Source organism: Lytechinus pictus, chromosome 3 (assembly GCF_037042905.1).
Source record: "Lytechinus pictus isolate F3 Inbred chromosome 3, Lp3.0, whole genome shotgun sequence".
Classification (NCBI taxonomy): domain Eukaryota; kingdom Metazoa; phylum Echinodermata; class Echinoidea; order Temnopleuroida; family Toxopneustidae; genus Lytechinus; species Lytechinus pictus.
This window is the reverse complement of record NC_087247.1, coordinates 21096662-21120140: the sequence shown is the minus strand read 5'-3', so window position 1 is coordinate 21120140 and position 23479 is coordinate 21096662. Positions and strand designations below refer to the sequence as shown.

The 23479-nt window shown below is 35.4% G+C and overlaps 2 protein-coding genes across 2 annotated transcripts; both read left to right on the top strand.

Moving 5' to 3' along the window:
- Positions 1 to 1726: 1726 nt before the first annotated feature.
- On the top strand, positions 1727 to 14941 carry LOC129257645 (cholinesterase-like). The gene is made up of 10 exons (XM_054896018.2): positions 1727 to 1962; positions 3992 to 4168; positions 6800 to 6959; positions 7901 to 7978; positions 8515 to 8633; positions 8936 to 9103; positions 9483 to 9940; positions 10165 to 10359; positions 11789 to 11970; positions 13379 to 14941. Exons 1-10 carry the CDS (start codon positions 1771 to 1773, stop codon positions 13489 to 13491), a joined length of 1842 nt encoding a protein of 613 aa, XP_054751993.2. The 5' UTR covers positions 1727 to 1770; the 3' UTR covers positions 13492 to 14941.
- Positions 14089 to 23465, top strand: LOC129257646 (cholinesterase 1-like). The gene is made up of 7 exons (XM_054896019.2): positions 14089 to 14491; positions 15112 to 15297; positions 15849 to 16008; positions 17179 to 17256; positions 19380 to 19498; positions 20871 to 21038; positions 21353 to 23465. Exons 1-7 carry the CDS (start codon positions 14318 to 14320, stop codon positions 21794 to 21796), a joined length of 1329 nt encoding a protein of 442 aa, XP_054751994.2. The 5' UTR covers positions 14089 to 14317; the 3' UTR covers positions 21797 to 23465.
- Positions 23466 to 23479: the final 14 nt, after the last annotated feature.

The window sequence follows — 23479 nt, the reverse complement described above, 5'->3', positions numbered from 1 at the left end:
TTGCGCAACGAATTCTCCAAGACAGTTCATGGACAGCACGGGTCGTATATAGAAGAAGCTAGTGATGCCGTATACTATTGTTTTTTATTGATTGTATGAATTGTGATATCTATAATCATCCTTTGAGGTAGCGTATTATGGTTTTAGTGTCTAGGATTATTTCAGAAACTATAAGGATTGAAAAGACTTTATATTTCATAAAACAACTTAAAGGGGAATGAAACCTTTTGAATAACTAGTCTTGTGTCGAAACAGAAAAATCAAAGAATAAGAACAAAGAAAGTTTGAGAAAAATCGGACAAATAATGAGAAAGTTATGAGCATTTGAATATTGCAATCACTAATGCTATGGAGATCCTCCCATTGGCAATGCAACAAGGATGTGTGATGTCACAAGTTAACAACTTTCCCTTTGATGGACTATAAAATACCCTCAAAATGTCTCTTTCTGCTTTTTCTTGTGGTGATACAAACTCTTTATCCATGATGTATTCTTTAAAAATATGTATTACATGCCCTCCTATAGAAAGAACACATGATCTACTGATAGATGTGATAAAAGAGGCAATTTAAGTGAAATATACACTACAGTAATAGGGAGAGTTGTTCGCAAGTGACATCACACATCTTTGTCGCATTGCCAATTTGAGGATCTCCATAGCGTTAGTGATCGCAATATTGAAATGCTCATAACTTTCTCATTAATTGTCCGATTTTTCTCAAACTTGCGTTGATCTGTTTCTGTTATTTTTCTGTTTTCACACAAGCTATCTTGTTCCAAAGCTCCTTTAAAAAAAAGTGAGTGTGAGACGTATTTGACTCATTTATTTGCATTTCACCCGGGTTGTGCGTAAAAGGACGGTATCTACTTTAAACCAAGTTTTTGTGAAATTTTCAATAGTATGGGTTTATTTCAATATATATCGATAATATCAATGTATAAATGATAATCCCAGTGGTCATGGTAGTATCGGGGAGAGGTATATCGTGCCCAGTCGCGTATAGAGAGGGGGCTTGCGGTCGCTGCCCCTAAATGTATTAGGACCTATAGAAAAAATGGGGATTAGTGTGAAGTGTGATCATTTATTAGATATAACGTCAAAATCATATGAATATAATCTTTGTCAAATTAATTTTCATCTAGAAAAGTCTTAAATTTTCGCTGAATCGCTACATTTTAGAAATCCCCCCACACGCCATTGTGTACCACCATCACAATCATTGCGCCATTCCTCGTGCCTGTATGCTCTCCTGTTTTGTTTTGTTTTTGTTTTTAGAATACTACCCAATCATTATCTTCATTCCTTATGATTTAGCCATCCAATTAAATAATTATTCAATCAGAAAATTCATCCATCTATATCCCCCCATGAAACATACAAGATTTTAGTATGGGACAGGTAAATATTTCCAAAACGTTTGACCAAAAAATTGTGATTTGACTTACACGATTTAAAGAAAAAAAAACCTATTTACTGGACGAAATGTAACAATGAGTATTTCATGGAACGAGTGATTTTGACATGAAGTTTGAAAGAAATGAACAAGAATGATATTGTAGTTCAGAATATAATCCCCTCATGATGACAGTTTTTACTTGCTTTATTTTCATGCAATCAACTTCCTTTGAAGATAAACGCCGTCTTTATTGACACACAGAAACCCAGCTCACTTATTTCCGTTTAATGCCAAGATTTTGTTTTGGCTAAGACTTTATGTCGCATAATATATGATATAGGCCTAAACTATAGCCACACTATTCAGGACACCATGAATCGAACGATATGGGTGCCATTCCCGTTCCTCGTGTTCTTTCTACTAAGCGGCACAACGGTTGGAGAGGGAAGTAGTCCCACAGTTCAAATGCAAGAAGGAGAAGTGATAGGACGGACTGTGGTATTTAGCGAAAGCGCTTTCACCAAAATCACCAACATCACCAGCAAAAGTATTGATGTGTTTCAGGTAGGCATATATATAGTTTTTGTCTACTGTCTGTTAATTCGTGTGTTAGGCCGATACTCCATGTTCACGTTTTGTCATTAAACTGGGTTTACTTTATTTATACAATCATAATCCAAAGTCCTTTTTTCCTTGCGATCAAACAACGAGGTCACTTTATCAAGTTCATAGATTCAAGTTCATAGATTATTCAGCAAAACCTTGAAATATGCTATAGATGGAAATAATTACTAATATTACTAGTACCTGAGGACGGATATACATACATACACAAACACACACACACACACACACATATATATACATATATATATATATATATATGTATCTATATGATATTCATATATATATTTATATAAATATATAGAGAAAGAGGGCTGCGACGTAAATGTTAACAGGTCATTACAAACTTTATAGGCCTCATCGCCGGATCAGATGGCGGTTCTCAAACTGTCGTGAACCTGTCCCAACGACGGTGGAATGCAATCAAATGCGATGTCACAACATTCCTAGCACATTTTGACGATGTTAACATAATTGATTTCTGATTTCCTAATTCTGATTTTAATGTTAATGAATTCATTCAATACTTGTATAGAACCTAAGTTGCAAGTTTTAACTTTTTAAAGTATATATTGTTATTTTATATTAACAGGACCATGCTGAAAAACAGTCAATTTTAGCTTGTTATCCTGTATAAAGATATTTTAATAAATAAATAATAGATATACATTGACGCGAATCGACACATTAATAAAAAAAAATGGCATCAATCGTAGTGCCACCGTGAATGTATCTCTTTCATGAGACCGTGTTTCCTCCGTGTCAACTCCGGCACCTCCGTATATAGTTACCGTCTTTTCGTCGTGTCTGGGAGGAATGACTGCACGGATTATGGTGGTGTTAACACTGTATTATTATGGACATGTAGGATGCCGTTCTACACTGTTAAAAAAAACCTGATTTTACAGGAAAAAAGGAGAAGATTTTGGAGAAAGCAATAACATAATCATTCTGTAAATTCATAAAACATGAATTTTTCTGCAATTTAACAGAACAGGTCTGTTTAAAAAGGGGAAAAGGGTGTTTTATTTAAGGAAATTTGTAAGGTTCCATACACCAAATACCAATTTCCTGCAATTTTACATGATATAATGTAAGATTACGCAATCTGGTAAGATTACAGGTGTTCTCGAGACTCTGCTGCAGGAACTTCTTTTATTTTAAGGATAAACTTTTTAACAGTGTATACGTGGTGAATGTTGATTTGAACATGGTCAATTTCAAACCGCCCAAACAGCCACGAATATTTGAATATGTTTAACTCGGGTTTACGATCTTTGATGGAGCAGCAAATTGCTATCGGCCATGAACCGCCGTGTACACCGATGGTGTACATATACATTCATTCTTTAAATTTGCGTAGTTGTTACGTCTTTGTTTTATTATTTGCTTTATAGCTGCATACATAAGTTGTTGAAATGTTATTTTTGCATGAGTTCAGATTATGTCTCTTTTCTGATACAATTTGCCTGCTATGTTTATTACACTGTTATTTAATTTGTGTATTGCACTGCTGCAATTATCATTTTGTTCTATATTTTCTTGATTATGTATGTAAATTTATTTAAATGAATAATAAAGATCCCTACAAAACAAAAAAAGATGGTGCGTGATCGCCTCCCAAATAAAGAAGTGACATACTAAATGGTTCGAGTGATTTTTGTGATAACGGTTGCATAACTTTTCCTAACCGATAGTGAGTAATTTTCAATTGATATCACCTCATTGAGATCACACGAAAGGAAATAAATTTACACAAGAGATAATAGAGATTAAAATAAGCCCAGTTCATGTATAATTACTGTAGGATAGTAGTATTACTGTTCATTACTAAAGGACGTACACAACTTGATCTTGACTAGTTCGGGTAGGGAAATATTAATGTTTTTCGTATTTTTTTATACATTTTTTTTAAGACGCCGAAATAAAAATTGTTTCCTCTCACGCCCCCTTTGCATCTTATACCAAGGGTATACCTTACGCTGAACCACCAGAACGCTTCAAGGTACCTGTCCCGAAAAAACCCTGGCAAGGAGTATGGAACGCCACATCTTTCACTTCGAGTTGCAGTCAAGACCCTCACCTTTACTACCCGCCATCGTCCGAAGATTGTTTATATCTCAATGTGTATGTGCAAAATCCAAAGGTATGTAATCCAACCTCATGGTAGGTTGAGCCTGTCAGCCCGACAACAGAGCGTTCCAAAGAAGAATAAAGGCATACTAAATGGGTCGTGTAAATGACCAACGTGTGTTATTATGTCGGTGTATAAATTATATTTCTCTATAAGCATACTTGGAGCTCCCAGTTAGAAATTACCAGAAAACAACATACTTTCCAAAAAAGCATGTTGTTGGCAACATGAAAGCTTGTTAGAGGCCAAGCAGACGTATCTGACATATGTGCAAGCTGCGCAGTTCAAAGGAATTATCACGTTCAGGCTAGAGGAGGCATGATTACGTTATATATATATTTTTTGATATCACCTTTATTCAAAACAAGACAAAGGGAAGTTACAAACAATTAAAAATAATTCCCGGTTACTCGTTTTTTAACACGAAGTACAGGACTCAAATTTACATAAAACAATTATACATTTGTGATTGCAGAAAAGAACATTGAGATAGATCAAGCACACACCCTTAAAAATGAAAAGTAGAAAGCATATAGGGAAGATGGAAAAAATGAACTTGATGAAGAGATATAGGAGGAAGAAAAAGTGTGAAGAGCGAAAAGAAGGGGGAAAAACAAGAAGAAAAAGGAGGAGAAGGAGAAGAAGAAGGTGAAGGAGAAAGAAGAATAAGAAGAAGTAAGAGAGTGCAATACCAAGTTTTGTGAATGAGATAATTGCATTACGGGTATATATACATGTATATATATAATGTACAGTGTTTTGTGATGGCTTCTTGTCAAATCGAGGGTGCTAATTCCAAATCTGAATGATGCCACCCGCGTTACCCTGAGCACTTTCCGCAAATTGGCAAATTCCAATATGGCCGCCAAAATATGCAAATTACCTATTGAAATCACAAAACTGCACACACATCGACGATAAAATGCCTGTTATTGTGACCCAGGAGTGAAATGTCTGAAAACAGAATTTTTTGACAAAATAATGACTTTCTCGATATTCAAAATGACTGTCATAGAAGCCTCTGTATTTTGTACAATATGAATAGGCAAACATAATTTTCACATGAAATATTGTCTAAAAACATGATTACCAACGAAATATATCATTATTTCTGTCACGTATTTGATGCTCTATTTTTCATAATCCAAATGGCTGCACTACGTCCCTAACTGTATTATGTACAAGTAATAAAAGCATGCCCAATGTTCACAGAGCACATTGGGTTTTTTTAGTGAGAAATCAGTTTGCCAACCCCAATCTTATCCAATCCTTAAAGGACAATTCCACCCAAACAAAAAGTTGATTTCAAAAATTCCAACAAGCATAACACTGAAAATTTCATCAAAATCGGATGTAAAATAAGAAAGTTTTGACACTTTAAAGTTTTGCTTAATTTCACAAAATAGTTATATGCACATCCTGGTCGGTATGCAAATGAGGAGACTGATGACGTCACCCACTCACTATTTCCTTTGTATTTTATTATATGAAATATAAAATATTCTAATTTTCTCCTCATTGTCAAGTGAAACAACGATGATTCCTCCCTGAACATGTGGAATTAGCATTGTTTAATACTGTAATGTTTAGTCAAGTTGGTCCTTATTGTAAAATTCAAACAATAAAAAACAAAAGATATAGTGAGTGATGGACATCATCGACTGACTCATTTGTGAAAAATAAGCGAAATTTTAAAATTTCATAAATTTCTTATTCTTCATCCGATTTTGATGAAATTTTCAGCAATATGCTGGTTTGATTTTTTCTATTTATTCAAATCAACATTTTCCTGATGGGGTGGACTTGACCTTTAAAAAATAAGAATCCTGATTCGCATTAACAACAATACATGTGCTATCAAGTGCGATGTAGTATGAGTTTGTTCATTCAAAATTCCACTCATATCCCTCATCATTTTATACATTAAAAAAAATACAAGCAATAATTTGGTTCTTGATATAATATGTGGATTCGATACGATGGTACTATTACAACACAACAGTAATAATTATTATTCATATCAACTAATTCGATATGGACGTTGAATGCTGCAATTTGGACAGTTAGCACACTTGTTACACGGAGTATTACACTGGGAACAAGATAGGCCTATCACCTGGAAATTAAAAAAAAATTAAAAAATCGTTTTTATCCATAAATATTATTTTTTAGGATTCAAATGAATAATAAAATGACTATGTAGACTTGAAGAACGGACCTTTAAAATGTTGCACATTATCAATTTCGTCCAAACAAACACACATATAATGTACGACCTTGTTTTATGCATCAATATTCCTTAGTAAAAAAACTGAAAAAGCAACAAAGGTTGGTATACTGTGATGAATATATTCGTATGACGATTTAATATTTATCAAGACCAGCGGATATTCAATAATTTATCCCTTGTAAATATTATCATTTCTATCGACAAACGTTGATATCATTTTGACGAAATGTACACTACAAATGTGCAAGTCATGATCACGAAAAACGGCCGAGTTGGGTGAGGATATATGTGAGCTTTAGCACCTCCTGTATAATACTGATACCAATATCGATACCAAACGTTATGAATGATTGCAATATTTTCATGATTATGACGTGCCAATAATTCCTTTCCATTTCTTGTAATAAAAACAGCCCTCTCAGGCAGCTGTTCTGGTGTGGATCCATGGGGGTTCAATTGAAATAGGCACATCGATGACATGGGATTTTTATGGACTGCCATTGGTTGCTGTGAGTGACGTCATTCTCGTCACACTAAACTACCGGCTTGGGATATTTTCACAATTCACCACTCGTATGTATATTGATGTCATCTCTAAAATACCTTTCAGAAATATGACAAATGTGAGCCACATCTGTTTTACTATGTTTATTAGTTTTAATGGCAAACAGGCACTGCATGAAGGATATGATATCGTGTGGCTCTATAATCGGAATAATAAATCGATTCTTTATTGCCGAATAAACTTCGGTCAATATTGGTAAATCGGTAATAATAATAGTTATAACCACCATCGTCATAATAATTTGGCTAAAAGTAATTTTTCGAAAATTACATAACAAAATAAGGTTTAAAAGATAGGCCTACAATGATTATCTGAAAATCAAAAGCCTCATAAAAAAAAAAGAAATTCAATCGATTATTGAGCAACTCACGTGAAAGGATAAGAATAAGAGACACATAATGATAAAAGCTTTAAGGAAATGGAATAAGGAATATATAAAATGTCATGGCTATTTAAAATAAAGCAAAATCACTAATTCCAAGTTGGTAACTTTGTTAGTAGATTATGAAAAGTTGTCACGGAGATAGTTACGATTCTCTCATTTATCTCAGAGCAGTGATACGTTGATTGCACATTGCAATACATCCTTTAAAAAAATGCATATCATCATGAGCATAGCTTTTGGAAAGATGCTGAATTGATGCATTCTTTTCCCTACCCTCAATCACAATGATATTCATATGTCAAATTTTAAATCTTAATTCGTATAGTAATTAGTGATACAAATCATAAAATTTCATAAGGTTTTTTTTTCAAACTTTCACCTCTCAGTCCTTGATATTTTGAATTTGTTTCTTTCAGTTTTTGTTTAATTATCATTTAATGGGGGGTCCACCTAACCTTGGTAGTAGGAGTTATTCTAAAAACATATTGCCCTAAATTTATTGAAATGTATAGGAGAAAATGTATTATACGCTATCTCCATATATTTTTTTTTCATTATGCCAAGGAGACAATGAAGCCATTGGAAACCTTGCCATGTTCGATCAAGTGCTGGCCCTAAAATGGGTTAACAACAACATTGCAGGTACGATTATTTCAAGACGATTTTTTTTTTTCAATCTCATATTGTTATCTGTTTGTACTTTATCATTGGTTTATATGCAAATAACACAAATTTCTTCGAGACAATGACCACAAACCCAATTTCTTTAAAAAAAATAACATTTACCGCAAATTGATTGTTTGAATTAAACAAGGTTGGTTCGGTTTTATTTACGGTTAGATATGAAAAATATATTCATTGTATGAAAATCAAAAATTAATATCTAAACATAACAATAAATGTCATACAAAATAAAGAATTTGTGTCATCGAAATAACCCATTTCAGATTGGCTATGAATAGTCAATCTGTTCTTCCTTGGGTCCCTTCAAAATCATTGAATATTTGAAATGAGACTGTATTTTGTAACAAACTTTTAAAATCATTTTTCATCTTTATTTGAATTGAATAAAATTCGAATTCTCGCAGAAAGTATGAAGTTTTCAATTGTATCCACGTTCAATTGAGTGCTAGCTTGGTTGATGGTTAATATAATAATTTTTGGTCATCTGTCTGTAGCATTTGGAGGAGACCCAAGCAGGATAACTATATTTGGAGTGAGCTCAGGTGCTAGTAGTGTCAGTCTTCACCTCTTGTCTAAGCTCAGCCGAGGATTATTCAGCCAGGCCATCATACAGGTAGAAGTTATGTTTTCGCGAACATATAACACAGGTTTAAGCAGAATTTCCCTTCGGTTTCCATCACAATTTACGTTTGACAACGAATTCCCTGAAAAATTCCTGGTATCGTCTCATGGAAGATGTAGATGCAGATAATTGATGCACATCATCAGATATATTTGTGTTGGTTTGTACCACATTGTATGCTCTGCTTCATGTTGTTTAGAATATTTTAATCTTTTAAAAGAACAGTTACAGCGATTTGACGTGTTGACCGATCACGTATCAGCTGTCTCTTGTGTTTATATCATTTTTTATAGAGTGGATCATCACTGACGAATTGGGCCTTCTTTGATGACAAGACAACAGACCTTAGAAATGCATTTGATCTTGGCCGAGCAATGGATTGTGACGTCACCAACACTTCTACGTTAGTGTCATGTTTAACAGCAAAGCCGGCTGACGACCTTCGCAGGAGAGCAAAACAGGTACCTGTTCAATAGTCATCACGCTCATATACGACCTTACTTATTTCGTGTTTTTTTGTATCCTCGTGTTTTCGATGGAGGATTAATTTCAAAATAAATTTTGTCACGTAGACTTCTCGTGATATTCATGCTGCCAACTGGAATCATTTAAGAAATCAAAGAAAAAAATCTTGATAAGAATCACTTTCCTTTTAATTCCATATTATAGTAGGGTATCTTTTTTTTTTTTCATTCTCCGGGAAATAAATGCAAATAGGTACAAAGAACCTACAGAAATACCTTTGCAGAGGAACTGCTTACATATGGTAGTGTATCGGACATGTTAAAAGCATATTTTACAGCAAGAGTAATATTACAGGTGATTTCCCAATTTCTCTAGATATATAGTGCATATACTGCAATGCACATTGATGGTACATTTCTTGAAGACACGCCCACTGCCATTTATGAAGCTGGAGATTTTGCTCACGTACCCGTCATCATAGGCTTCGGTAAAGATGAAGGAACCATGATACCGTTCCTCAGCTTTCCCAAATACACGGGAGATCCACATCCACCATTCATCAATAAAACAACATTCAATGCCTTTGCCAAAAGCTCAATTTCCTTACTTCTATTACCGAATGGGGTAAACATTGCCCCCCTGATGGATGTAGTATCCCATGAGTACACCGACTGGTCGCAGGCGGACAATCCCAATGCAGATTACTACCAGGCTCTGGTCGATATGTCTGGTGACATCATTTTCAGCTGCCCTGCCGATGCTCAACTACGTTTCCACACTGGCTTTGGGGACAAGACTTTCGCCTATTTCTTCACACATGCTCCATACGCCACGTAAGTCTGTTCTCATGATAAATTGCCATGAAGATAATTCAAATAACACAAAAGTAACATTTATATAAACTCTAACGAGGTTTGTATAGGGTGAAACAAAATAAGCATAAATAGGGCATTGAAGAAGAGTAATGCGCAGGTAATATTTAAACTATAAATAAAACAAAAGATTATCTATACAGAGAATACCTGGAACGTTTATGCTTCCACTCTTTAACATTCAGGAGCTACGCCCAGGTTGGAGATATCGTTCCTTTTACTCCATGGGTCAATGCAGGTCACGCCGAGGAACTGATGTTTGTGTTTGGGATGCCTTTCATTGAGGAACTTGCAGACATCCACGGTAACAACATGACAGACGAAGAACGGGCACTCTCAGTGAAAATAATGACAATGTGGTCCAACTTTGCTAAATATGGGTATGATATTGTATTTGTTATAAATGGAAAACAGTTTTGAGGTCGTTTAGAAGAAAAAGCCTTGCATTTTTATGTGGAATATTGTATGAGCATTATAATTGAAAACTAATAACCAAGAGTAATATATAATTTTGTTTAAGAATGAATGTTATCATAGACTTACAGTATGTACGATGTGCGAAACAGTAAAGAGTATTGAATAGGAACACTCAGGGAATTGATTCACCGACCAAAGGTGTACTGAATCCTGAGTCTTTATACGCATTAAGTGGCGTGTGAGGGTGTGAGTGTGTCATACTCAGAGATTACCCATTATATAGACTTCTAATACGGTAAACCTGTATTAGAGTCTGTAGTCTCGTCAGGCGTGCGGCAATGATCTGCCGGATTGCATTTCATCTCAGACAACAACCAAACTCTTTTCCGATGAATGCAGCCCTACTCTACGCAAGATCCAATCTCAGGAAGATACAAAAAAACTCCAAGAGGATCTTGACTCTTTGCAGAAGTGGGAGTCAGACTGGCTTATGACATTCAATCCTCAGAAGTGTCAAAGTGTGTCTGTAACCAACAAGCGGAAACCACTAAGCAATACATACTCAATTCATGATCAGCCTTTACAAAATGTCAGCTCTGCTAAATACCTTGGTGTTCATATTCATCAGAACATGAAGTGGAACCAACATATTAGCATGGTCATCGAGAAGGCCAACTCTGCACGTGCCTTCTTGCAACGTAACCTGCACTCATGTCCAAGAAGCGTCAAGGTACTATGTTACAAATCTCTCCTTAGACCTGTCCTGTAATATGGATGTGAAGTGTGGGACCCCTTCACCAAGGACAACACCCGGAAGCTGGAGATGGTACAGCGACGACATGCTAGATGTACCATGGGAGATCATCATCGCACTAGTTGTGTCACCGATATGCCATGACAGCTAGAGTGGCCCACCCTTGAAGAGAGAAAAGAGAGAAAGGCCCAGTTTGAGGCGGAGATGGTTTATCGCTTGGTAAACGCAATTGCTGATGTACCGACAGTACAGTACTTCCACCAGGGTGCTACGTCCACCTTGCTTCGTGGTTATCAGATGAGGTTACACGTTCCAAATGCCCGCGCTGTTACTTATCAGAAAACTTTCATTCCTGATTCCATTAGACTGTAGAATAATCTCCCTGCCACTACAGTTAACTGCTCTTCAGTTCAGTAGCCAGCTTCAAGGCTGAGGTGTAGAAGAGCCAACTGCGTTAAGACTGGGCTGATTCTTTATAACCGCACGTATATAGAATAGATCTTCCACAGCACTGTACATACTCCTGCACAAGTATACAAGTACGATGATACACCAACCTGGTGGACTGTTCTTTCACGGATGATTATGATGATGATGATTATCATCATCATCATCTATTTATTATTTTATTTCACCAGAGACCCCAGCAAATATTCATCCACTGACAGCCCCAGTCAAGGAGAGTCAAGATGGCCGATGTACACTATTCCTGATCTGAGCTTCAAAGAACTATCACTAGACCTAGATGTGGGTAGAGCCAAGAGAGCTAGACAATGTCATTTGCTCAACAGTTATATCCCTCAGCTTGCACAGGTTACAGGTAAGACGTGATGTCAATCATAGCCTACTTATGCAGACATAAAAATAATAAACACGAATACATAAGAACTACAAGTTGAACTTTACCTGGATTTATGGAATTTGGGAAATTGAAAAAAAATAATAATTAAACAGTGTTTCAAAATATGTATTCAGTGCTATTATCATTCATGAAGAGGAGAAATGTCCTTCTTTCGGCTTGGAGTACTATTTTTTTTAAGTTCACAATGTTGAAAATGAGAAACCCGGATTCCTGACACGTTGTGTTCTTTTTTATCTGAAATATATGAAACACATACACACTTAAAATGTTGGGCAACATACTGTCCACTGTGATGGGTAATGTATGTTGGTAGAATACATATATATTCTGGGCAATTATCCAATCGAACAAATTTATTACCCAATTCATTGGTTTTTATTATCCTATTTGGACAGATTTTACCCAATAGTTGTGTGGACAGTATGTTGTCAAGGGTTGGTTAAGAGTTGGGCATTTTTGCCCAAGTATTTCAAGAGTGTACGACTAATATAGATTCATAACGTATCATATTTCAACTATATAACGATCTAGTGTTCTTTTTTTAAACAATATTTGCCAAACTATTCACTGATTAAAACAGCAACAGGAGTAAATAGGGAGCTAATGTCATTGAACCACAAATACATTTATGAAAATCCAATGCATTAAACACTCTCCGTGAAGATCTCGATTAATCAGTTATGCACTCTGCATTTAGGGCAATGTATAAATATTTTGATAACACTTAATTATTTGATAAATAAATTGAATTCCCAAATATGTCATGATTTACGTCAAAATGGTTACATACTATGAGTAAAAACATATAACTCTACATTTTTATTTGAGCAGTAGAACCCTACAATCTTAAAATTTTCTGTCTATCGTAACCACTGCTGAACTATGCATGGATAGCATGGTGGAAGAGCCGTGGTGTAGTGGTTCTGACTCTCGCCTTGTAAACAGAGGGTCGTGTGTTCGAATCCCACCACGGTCTGGTGTCCTTTGGCAAGGCGTTAATCCACACTTTGCCACTCTCGACCCAGGTGCTAAATGGGTACCCGGTAGGATGTGAAAGTCATAGTAGCTTGTCCAGTACTGTGTGCGCCTCACCGGCGACTGACTGGAATACTCCCCAGGGAGTGGAGGATGTGCACACATTGTGTGCGGGAATGACTGATTGAATCCGATGACCGGGGTGATAATATATCTGTAAAGCGCTTAGACACGTCGTTCTGATGTATTAAGCGCTATATAAAAGCGGATTATCATTATTATTATTATGGATACTGGTAACAAAATAATGTCATTTGTACATAAATCAATACCTACTTCGTCGGCACAAGTATTCACATTTCCTCTCCTTGTGGGGTTTCTTATTATGCAGGTGACGAAGATCCAAGTGTCCGCGAATGGAAAGAGCATTTCAACGAATGGCAAATAAGCATGGCAGAATGGAGAAAACAATTCGATGATTATAATTCAAAGAAAACATGCTAGAAACTAGATATACATTCAATATAATGTTAAAACTGAGATCAAATTATATTACGACAATTTCTGCACATCTTACCATTTTAGAATTAATACACTGTGAACCTAACATGAAAATAATGATTATTATTGATTTGTTTATCCTTACGAACAGTACTGATTCATATATATCTGTACTAGGACAATTGTTTTCATGGTATATACTGTTTGAGATGTGTCATTATCCCAATTAATTGAACTGAAATGAACAGATTCTCCACAACAAATTGTTTTTTTTCCATCTAATTGTTGCTGTTATTGTTTTTAGCTTACAAATAGAATTATTCCAATAAATGCAAACAATACAATATTACTACTTAATTCAAGGGCTCCGTATTTAAGGGTTAACCATATACATTTATCATATTCATACATTCTGAAATGTCTTAAGCAGTATCAATTATTTCAGAAATATATGAAAAATATGTAAACTGTCCGGGGAAAAAAAAGAAACACACATATTGAGATCGGAATATAATGTGAACTCAATGTTTATCTTCCCTGAGCATGCTGGGTTGTGGTAATTGCGTAATTGTATTTGTTCTTAAGGAAAGATAAATCATCATGCACGAGGCTATCATAACAGCATACAGTCAACATAGCTGTTAATTTTAAGGTACAATACATAATGTATGGTGAAGAGTTGGATAAGACCGCACGAATTTCCATCAAAGAGTGAATAAAAATTAGGCATGCTTTTATGCGAACATGATAGAACAACGTTTACGCCAAATGTATATATACCTCGGAACGGCCAATTACAGAAATAAATCTTTATTATTGCAAGAACATCATGTGTCGTTTACTACGTCTTATGCTCATCTACTGCGTTATTTTGGTATATCAATTTGGAATTAGTTCAGAGGATCCTACGGTCACAGTTACTGAAGGAGAGCTCTTTGGAAAGACACTTTTATTTGAGGAATATGAATCCATAAACATATTGAAGTTGGTCGATGTTTTCTTGGTAAGCTCTCTACTTGTATAAGTCATGCACTTTGTGTTTCACAAATTCATTAGTGATATCGATTTTTTTGGCATGTGTTGTGGAGGTGCACTGGTCGTGCTGGTCTTTGACGCCTGGCCACAAAAGTCCAGGGTTCGAATCCCGGTATGGCACTTTATGCCACAGAACAAAGGCATTTGTATCTTCATGACTTTTTTTCATCATAAAATCGATAAATGTAATGTAAGTCATTTTACTAGTAATCTAATTTGTGAATTTGAACGATCAGCAAAGTAGACCAAATAAATGTCTTAAAATACTTGAAGAGTAGTCCATTCGTTATTCCTTGCATTTTTATACTAGCAAAAAAGTACTATATTAGACTCATCCTTTTCTATGCCCTTTGCCCGGATATTACTTAATTGTTCCAAATACTGATACAATTAAATAAAGATAAATATTAATGCCTATATATTATATTTTGTTCTGTAAAAATTGTAAATGAACTCTGTTTAAAAGTAGATAAAGTCTGGGCCAAGTACAGTTATTAGCGTTTATAGCTGAAAAGAAAAACGTGACTGTCTAATTTGGCTTGTAGTTCGCTGACAATCTTGTATTTCTGTCATCATAAACGCACACAGGGTGTTCCATTTGCCAATCCTCCAGATCGCTTTGAGGCACCTAAACCTAAAAGAAGATGGTTTGGACGGTGGAATGCTACTACATACAAACCTGCCTGTCTGCAGACACCTATCGCCTCCTTTTATTATCCTGATTTCATGGATGAAGACTGTCTGTATCTCAACGTCTTTGTTCCAAATCCAAAGGTAGATCAGAAGATTCACATTCCAAGGAACAAAATGATTCAATAAGTCTTTGTTGCTCTGGTACGAGTGATCAACTCAAGCAATATCACTTTTTTCGGACTGGGTCCCATTTCATAATACTTGCTATAATAACACATTTACAGTGAAAGTATAAATCATTCAATTCTATTGAATGGTAGTAAACTTGTTATAGAAATTGTGTATTTGTTATCATAACAAGCCTTTATGAAACAAGACTCTGATTCGTCGATCTCGGCAATGATCCGCGTCACGTTTATTTTATCGACAACGGTCTCGTACAGTAAGTCAAAAGTCAAAAATTATTCTCGAGTAGAAAGTCATCGTCGATTACCTAGTTCACCTTGGGTCGACCTATACCATGTATACAAAGTTATACATATAGAAGCGCCATTGACTGTTCGCTCCAAACAATCCCAAATCTCAGCCTATCATGAAAAGCTAATTTTATTTCCCAAATACTCTATTCTTAATCTCCGTCAGTTTTTGTGGTGGGAAACATCTTTTTTAAAATGTTTCATTTTCGTGTTTAGCCCAACAAAGCAGCTGTAATGGTATGGATCCATGGAGGAGGATTCGAATCGGGAACAGCATCAACATACGATTACTATGGAGTGCCACTTGTAGCAGTAGGGGATGTCATCATTGTCACTCTGAATTATCGCCTAGGTGTATTCGGATTCTTCTCAACTGGTATTTTATATTACAACAGCAGGAAGAAATCCACCCAAACAAAATAGGATTTCTCATCGAAACCATGTTAACAAATGAATTCAATGGAAATACAATTTGACATTAAACAGGCGGTATGCAAAAAAAAGGGACTGATGATGTAACACGATCACTAATCATTTTGTTTTCTTAATGTACTATATGAAATTTGATAAAATTATTATTTATCCCTGAACAGGGGGTAGTGGGGGTCCGCACGGAACATGGTTAATTCTTCTAGTTACTCGCCGTATGTAATTAAAGGAACAATGTTGTTATGAATTTGAGTATTTGAACAGAGAGACGGATGAATAGGTGGCACTATTTAGTCTCTCTCATTATCATAACGCCCGCATTAAAAAAATAAAGGGGGCCTATACGCTGCTGCCTTTTCTTGTTTTGCGACCTATTTTGAAATGATTTAAGCATTTTCGTTTGATTGATTATCGGGGTAATTTTTCAAATCAACTCGATTTTTTTGCCTTCTTATTCCATGTATTATGTTTGTCTCTTTATTTCAAAAAACCTCATCATGGATTGAGCTTGAGAGGCTGTTTCAAAAAGCTACTCGTAAGTTTGTCGCGGTTTTACGCACAGTTGAATACGCTGTATTTTGCTAAAAGAGGTAAAACCACTTATTTTTCCTGGTTTAATAGAACAGGAAGGCATTTTCTATAACCCCAGTCAAATCGAAATGTAATGAGTATTTCATTCAGAAGTTTCTTAACATTCAGAATAAAGTCTACTACGATATGCCCTGTAACTTTCAACTTGAGCTAATGATGGGCATACAAATTATAAAAAAAGATGATTGGGCACTAGAGAAAGAGCCATTAATCGTACGTATGAAATTTGTGCGTAGCTTGCAAATTGTTTTATAAACACCACCTGGAATGTTATAAGTTCGATTTTATTTCGTTTAATATCCAAATACAAAAACCAATTCCCAATCATCCACTTCAAATTACGGATATTTCAACCTGAACTATGCAATTATGTAATATTTTCATCTTTCACAAAATATGATATTTTTAAATCATACTGGGCCTTTTTCTGTTGGTTTTTAAATGGGAAAATGCATCTGATAATAAATTGTTTTCCCAATCATGTATAATAGTGCACCATCTGTATTTGTTTATTTATCTTTGGTAGATGACGACTTAGCGCCCGGGAATTACGGTTTGCTTGACCAGGTAGCTGCTCTGACATGGGTCAAGAACAACATTGAAGGTAGGTACATTAACACACATATATATATTAACACTTTTTTTTTTTTTTTTTTTTTTTTTTTTTTTTTTTTTAAACAAGTGCACACCTAGTTACAAATAATGCGTAAAGCATTTCCTTTTATTTGAATGCAGGATAAAAGAGCATAGGTGTCGTAGCCGGGGATCGAACCCCGGACTTTCCATGTATAGCCAGGCGCCTTAGACCACTCGGCCACGGCACCTCCACACCCACACACCCTCACACTCGGCCACGGCACCTCCACACCCACACACCCTCAAACACGCACCCCCACCCTCACACACCCTTATATATATATATATATACACACACACAGTGGTGCTCAAAAGTTAGTGAACTATGCTCAGCCGAGTTTCAGATATTGGTTTGTGAAGTCAAGTGATGAAATATTATATATTTGATAAATTTTGTTTCTCTGGGCTCATCGAACGTTGTAGTGTTGTTGTTTATATCTCAACACTCAGCAAGAAGGAGTGCATTTTGTGATGGAGTTCACTAACTTTTGAGCACAACTGTATATATATATATATATATATATATATATATATATATATATATATACAGATATACATGTGCACACATATATATATAGAGGGAGAGAGGGTTTACTAATAACCATTGTTAGAACAATTTCTTTCCGATGTGGAATACACAGCAAATAATCACCTATTAGTCTCAGTGGATGAGACAAAGTGTCTTTCCTGGGCATTACAGTCAGACGGCTGGTCCACAAAAAGTAGCTTCTTTTATCCAAGCGATATTCATGACGAGAGGGTTTTTGCATTTGTTAATGAGCTTGGTGCGGACGAAAACACCTTTTGTTATTTTGCCATTGCTGCTCTAATTATCGACCATTTCTTGTTTTTTGTATTTTCATCAAGAAGAGAAATTATTCGTTTACGGTCATGTGTCTGGATTTTTTAAAATATTTTGTAATATAGGTGAAATTTTTGATCTAAAACATGACACAAAATAATTATTTTCATCCAACGAAAGCTGTTGTTTTTACACTTAAGTTCTGTTTGAGACCAAATAATTTTTAAATGATGATAAAGCTAAAGATCTAAGCTTCAATATGAAATAGGTTTTATAAGATTATTTTAGATGGGTCTGCAGTCAGCTTTTCATAGGTCAAGTACATTTAGCAGATTAAAAGCAATAACAATGCGCTCTGATTGGTCGTAGTGACCACACACCCACTCAAACTCCAACATTCCATTGCTGGGGCCTGAAAAAGGTCACACTCACCATGTGGTAATCTTTTTAAATTACCCGCGGCTGTTGTTCTGAAACCTTATCCAGCCAATCAGAACTCTGGATTTCTTACTACTCATAAATTTAAAAAATCTTGTCTTGTTTCTTGATGGAAAAAGCTGGCTGCTGACCCATCTAAGGGGTGCCACATATTGAGAGTGACAAAGAAATTACAGTTTGAGCTTTTTGATGATATATATAGCAGGCCTATTTGTGCCCAAAATAAAAAAAGTTTTGCACAACTCACAAGAGAAAACAGAGGAAGCAATTCCGTTTGAGGCATCTTTTATCAATATTTTATCTAATATTCAAAAGAAATAACCACTATAAAAGAGTCACATTTACTCTTTCCAGTGGTATAAGAATAATCAATTTTACTTGATGAAAAAAGTGGTTAAATTCTTTGACAAAGAAAGTCTCACAATATTCACGAGATTTTGCAGAGATATGAATTCAGCCACGAGAGGTCGGACTTGAATAAATCTGGCTCACTTGCTCATTAGCATAGGGACCTGCAGACTGACTGATTATGAATGCAGTAACTATCTTTCCTTTTCTTAACTTTAGAAGCATATCTTTATTCACGTGGTCTGAAAAATAATATTTCCATCACCCGATCATGCGAAAATAAATGCTAACATAAAATAACCCTACATTTTACTCGGTTGTTTTCCAATCAACTCGATCCATGCCGGTGATTACTGTGTTTTAGAATGGCACTGATTCTTTATATTTTAAAAAGTCGTATGTATTAATCTGTTGTTAGGTTATAGTAATAATTCTGACGCCACAATTGATCCATTATTTTCTTCTCTCGCTCTCTTCCTTTCTCTTACTCTCAATTGGTGTAGCGTTTGGAGGAGACAATGAGAGGATAACCGTTTTCGGAGAGAGTGCTGGAGCTTCAAGCGTAAATTTCCATATGCTCTCCCAACTTACCACCGACATTTTCCACCATGCAATTATTCAGGTATAATTCTAAGACGTTGTGTTACAATAGGACAGAAAAGATAAAAAATAACATGACTGAGAAATAGTGAAAGAAGCTAACATTATCTGAAAAGTACTAGATGTAAATATACTTATCAATATAAAAAGTAAAGATGCCATGTGTCAAGTGGTCTTGGTCTAAGGCGCTTAACGAGATACATGAAGGTACGTGGGATTCAACCACTGATTTTGCGTCTGAGTAAAGCGTTTATATCTACAATGCTTCTTTATCAGTCACTTCCATTCGGGTTTCACTCGTTAATCATATTTTTTTATTAAGTCATCTATCAAAATATAAAACAAGTGGAACGCTTCTGGCAGTCTCGCCTGCATTACGCGATTCAGTATAGCAGCAGTGTTGACTTTAAAACGACCATTGAATACATATTCACAAAAAAAAACACCATTCATATGATAATAAAACACTCTATTTTTTACCCTTAATGACAATTAACCTTGGTCATATGACCTAAGACTCATGCAGAACAATTAGTGATACTTGATTACCCTTTCATTATTGCGTCAAGAACTATATTCATAAACTTTCAAAGTTATGATGGCAATTCAACAATACCCCTAACATAGCCAAAGTTCACTGACATGAAATGGCTTTTGACCTTAAGCATGTGATCAGAAACTCACACAGGATGTTAAGTGATACTTGCTCTTATGTCCAAATTTCATGAACTGGATCCATAAACTCTTAAAGTTATGGCAATTCGACAATTACCCCCAACATGACCAAAGTTCGTTGACCCCATAACGACCTTTGACCTTAATCATGTGACCTGAAACTCATACAGGATGTTTAGTGACTTGACTATAAAATTATATACCTTATGTTCAAGTTTCATGAACTAGGCCTATATAATATCCAATTTATGATGACATTTCAAAAACTTAGCCTTGGTTAAGATTTTATGTTGACGACGTCACCGCCGTCGGAAAAACGGCGCCTATATAGTCTCGTTCTTCTGTTCCAGCGAGACAAATGAAAAAAATGGCTCAGGAGTAGAATAAGATGCATTTAAAGCATAATTATTATTTTTACCAGAGCACCATAATTTATGAGATTTTAATTTTGTTTGACGTCATTTTTTGAAAGAAATTTGAATGGCAATTTCAAATATTAGGCATTATAAAAGGAAACTATAGTAAATTGAAATCGTATACAGTAAGGACTTCTAAGGGCACAGCTATGAGTTTTGAACTCTGTGTCCACCTCCACCATTACGTGGATTTGCGCTGTAGTAACGCTGTAAGATCTGAAAGCTCTTTAGGACGACCCCATCGCCGATACAGGTATATAATGTATCAATTATGTCATTTAATGTGTGTCGATGTCAATACAGAGTGGTTCGGCGTTTTCTAACTTCGCTTATCGATCAGACAGAAGTGCAGAGAAGCGATACGCGATGGAAACTGGGGAGCAATTAGGATGTAATTCGACCACTTCAAGTGAATTAATAGAGTGCCTGAAAGGACTCGATGGCAGACGACTACGTGCTGCGGCAGACAGGGTAATGTATTATGGATGATATCCGAAATAAAATGAAATAAAATGAAATGTCTGTGATCTTCAATAATCGCTTTAATTGCTTCCAATATATAGTTATTGATTATCACTTGTCACCTACGAAACTGTCGATTTTTCCTATAAACATAAATTAGTAAGTCTCGTATTGCAATCCATCAGTGTAACTTGTTAGCATATCATTCTGCTTGAGTATGTTTTATATTTTTATATTTCTCAAGCAACCATGCACATCGTAAATATTTTTAAAAATGCCTTGAAACCTGCAGCCAAAACAAGTATTGGTATTTTCATTTATAGGTATATCCCGTGTACTCTGTTTCTGTAGACGGCTACTTACTCACTGACACACCAGCCAACCTGTACAGCAGGGGTGATGTGCAGCATCCTAAGCTACTAATCGGCTTCAACAAGGACGAGGGTTCCATCCGTGAATTCGGAGAGAACCTCGCCTATGCGGGTTCATCGACTGGACCACCAATCAGCAAGAGCACTCTTGAAGAATCCGTGAAGGCATCATCGGCGAAATATGGCCTTGGTGACGCCATCCTACAGAGATCAATCCTTGAGGAATACACAGATTGGGCTAAGGCGGACGATCCAGAGGCGGACTTTCTTGAGGAGCTCATTCATTTTCACGGTGACTTCGATTTTATTTGTCCAACCCTCACAACTTCAAGATTTCATGCTGAAGCAGGAGATACGGTGTTTCAATACTTCTTGACCTACGGACCTAGCATGTGAGTATTCCTTGAAGGTGGCATTTGCATGAAAAACTATAAAATGAATAGCCATTGAGTTGACAAATAATTATCCGACCCCAAATTGGTCAAAATTAAGCAAACCTCAAAAATGTTTAGAGGAATACCGTCAGTTGGTAGCATTAAACATCATATTGGTCAATTTTCACCGACCTAATTTTTTCAAGAGTGACACGGGGAATCAACAATGAATTCTCAGAAACAACCTATATGTAAAAATAAGCACAACCTAATTATTTACTTTAAAGCCGAATTAATCTCACCAGTTTAACAGACCATTACATTTCCTGTTAAAAAACACATTCAATTTTTATATGCCATGAAAATTTTCGGAATCATAATTGTCTCTTTTGAATTTTCCAGTCGTTTGTAAATTGTAACTTTAGGGGCAGGGGTGCATAAGAGCTATGGTTTGTTCCTTCAACAACCCATGGCTGGTTTTAGTATTTTGTATTAAATCAGTCAAAAACAAATATCTCTTGAAAACGATTACCTATATCTACTGAAATTGAAAACTTACACAGGTATTCATTTCTTATGAATTAGAAATCAACTCTTCTCTTTGTAAATGTACGAAAAAAATTTATTAGTTGTACTATCCATTATGCCTGTATGTAGTTTCAGTCATCAGATTTTAGTTTGTATTGATAGTCGGTAGAATAAGATAATGATCAGAAAACACATATGGTTTGAATGATCTAATCTAACACCTGACATTTCTGGTTAATTTTACAATTAAAATATCTTAATCAAGAATGCCCAGTCCTCGAGAATTTTTGTGTATACAACAATCTCCATCCGACGGGACTAACATTTTCAGGAAACATTCTTCGAACACCATCTGTCTCAATTGTCTCATATTTCTTTCCCGAATCTATAGAAAATGTGCTCGAGCATGAATGGAACGTGTGAATGATAGTCTAATACAACTTACATGGAACAAACTTATATTCATTGAATGAAATATGAATCCACCTGCACGATAAGGAAAAATTAAGAATGAAATACATTTGTAATAATATCATAGTATAATATTTGTATTCTTCCTCCTATCGTATCTAACTTTGAAGATATCTGGAATGAATGGCAGGAAAGCAACAACGTATGGAAAGAGGATTTTGTAACTTGGCAAGGAGTTTTCGAAGAATTTGAAAATGATTTGAATTGTATATGACAGTGAATCTCCGGTGATTTCACATTACTTATCTCCATAAACACATGTGTGAATAGAATGATAATGTTATCAATCATCAGTTTCTAAGAAAAGAAAGTTGATTATTCAAAACTACAAAAGAGTAGCCGCCATTCATTTTTTTTCACCTGTTGATTTTTTGCAAAAAAAAAAGAAATTAACTTCTCGGTTATTTTGAGCCCTCTCTATGTAATGTATTATGTCTGAAAGACCCAAGTTGATACTTATCCTACCTATTTCACGAATGCATCTAAAAACTTACAGAAAGCTTCATGTCTTTCTATGGTTGAGAAATGCTTTTTTACAAAAACAAAATATGCAGTTATTTACAGACCTCACTCCCCCTTACAAACTTATCATTTACATTTTGTACAAATAACTATGATCCGTTTGCCTGATTTTTTTAATGGGTAATGATTAAAGATTTTAAGTCATTTCTCTAATGACTATTCATAACTTTAATGAATAAACACA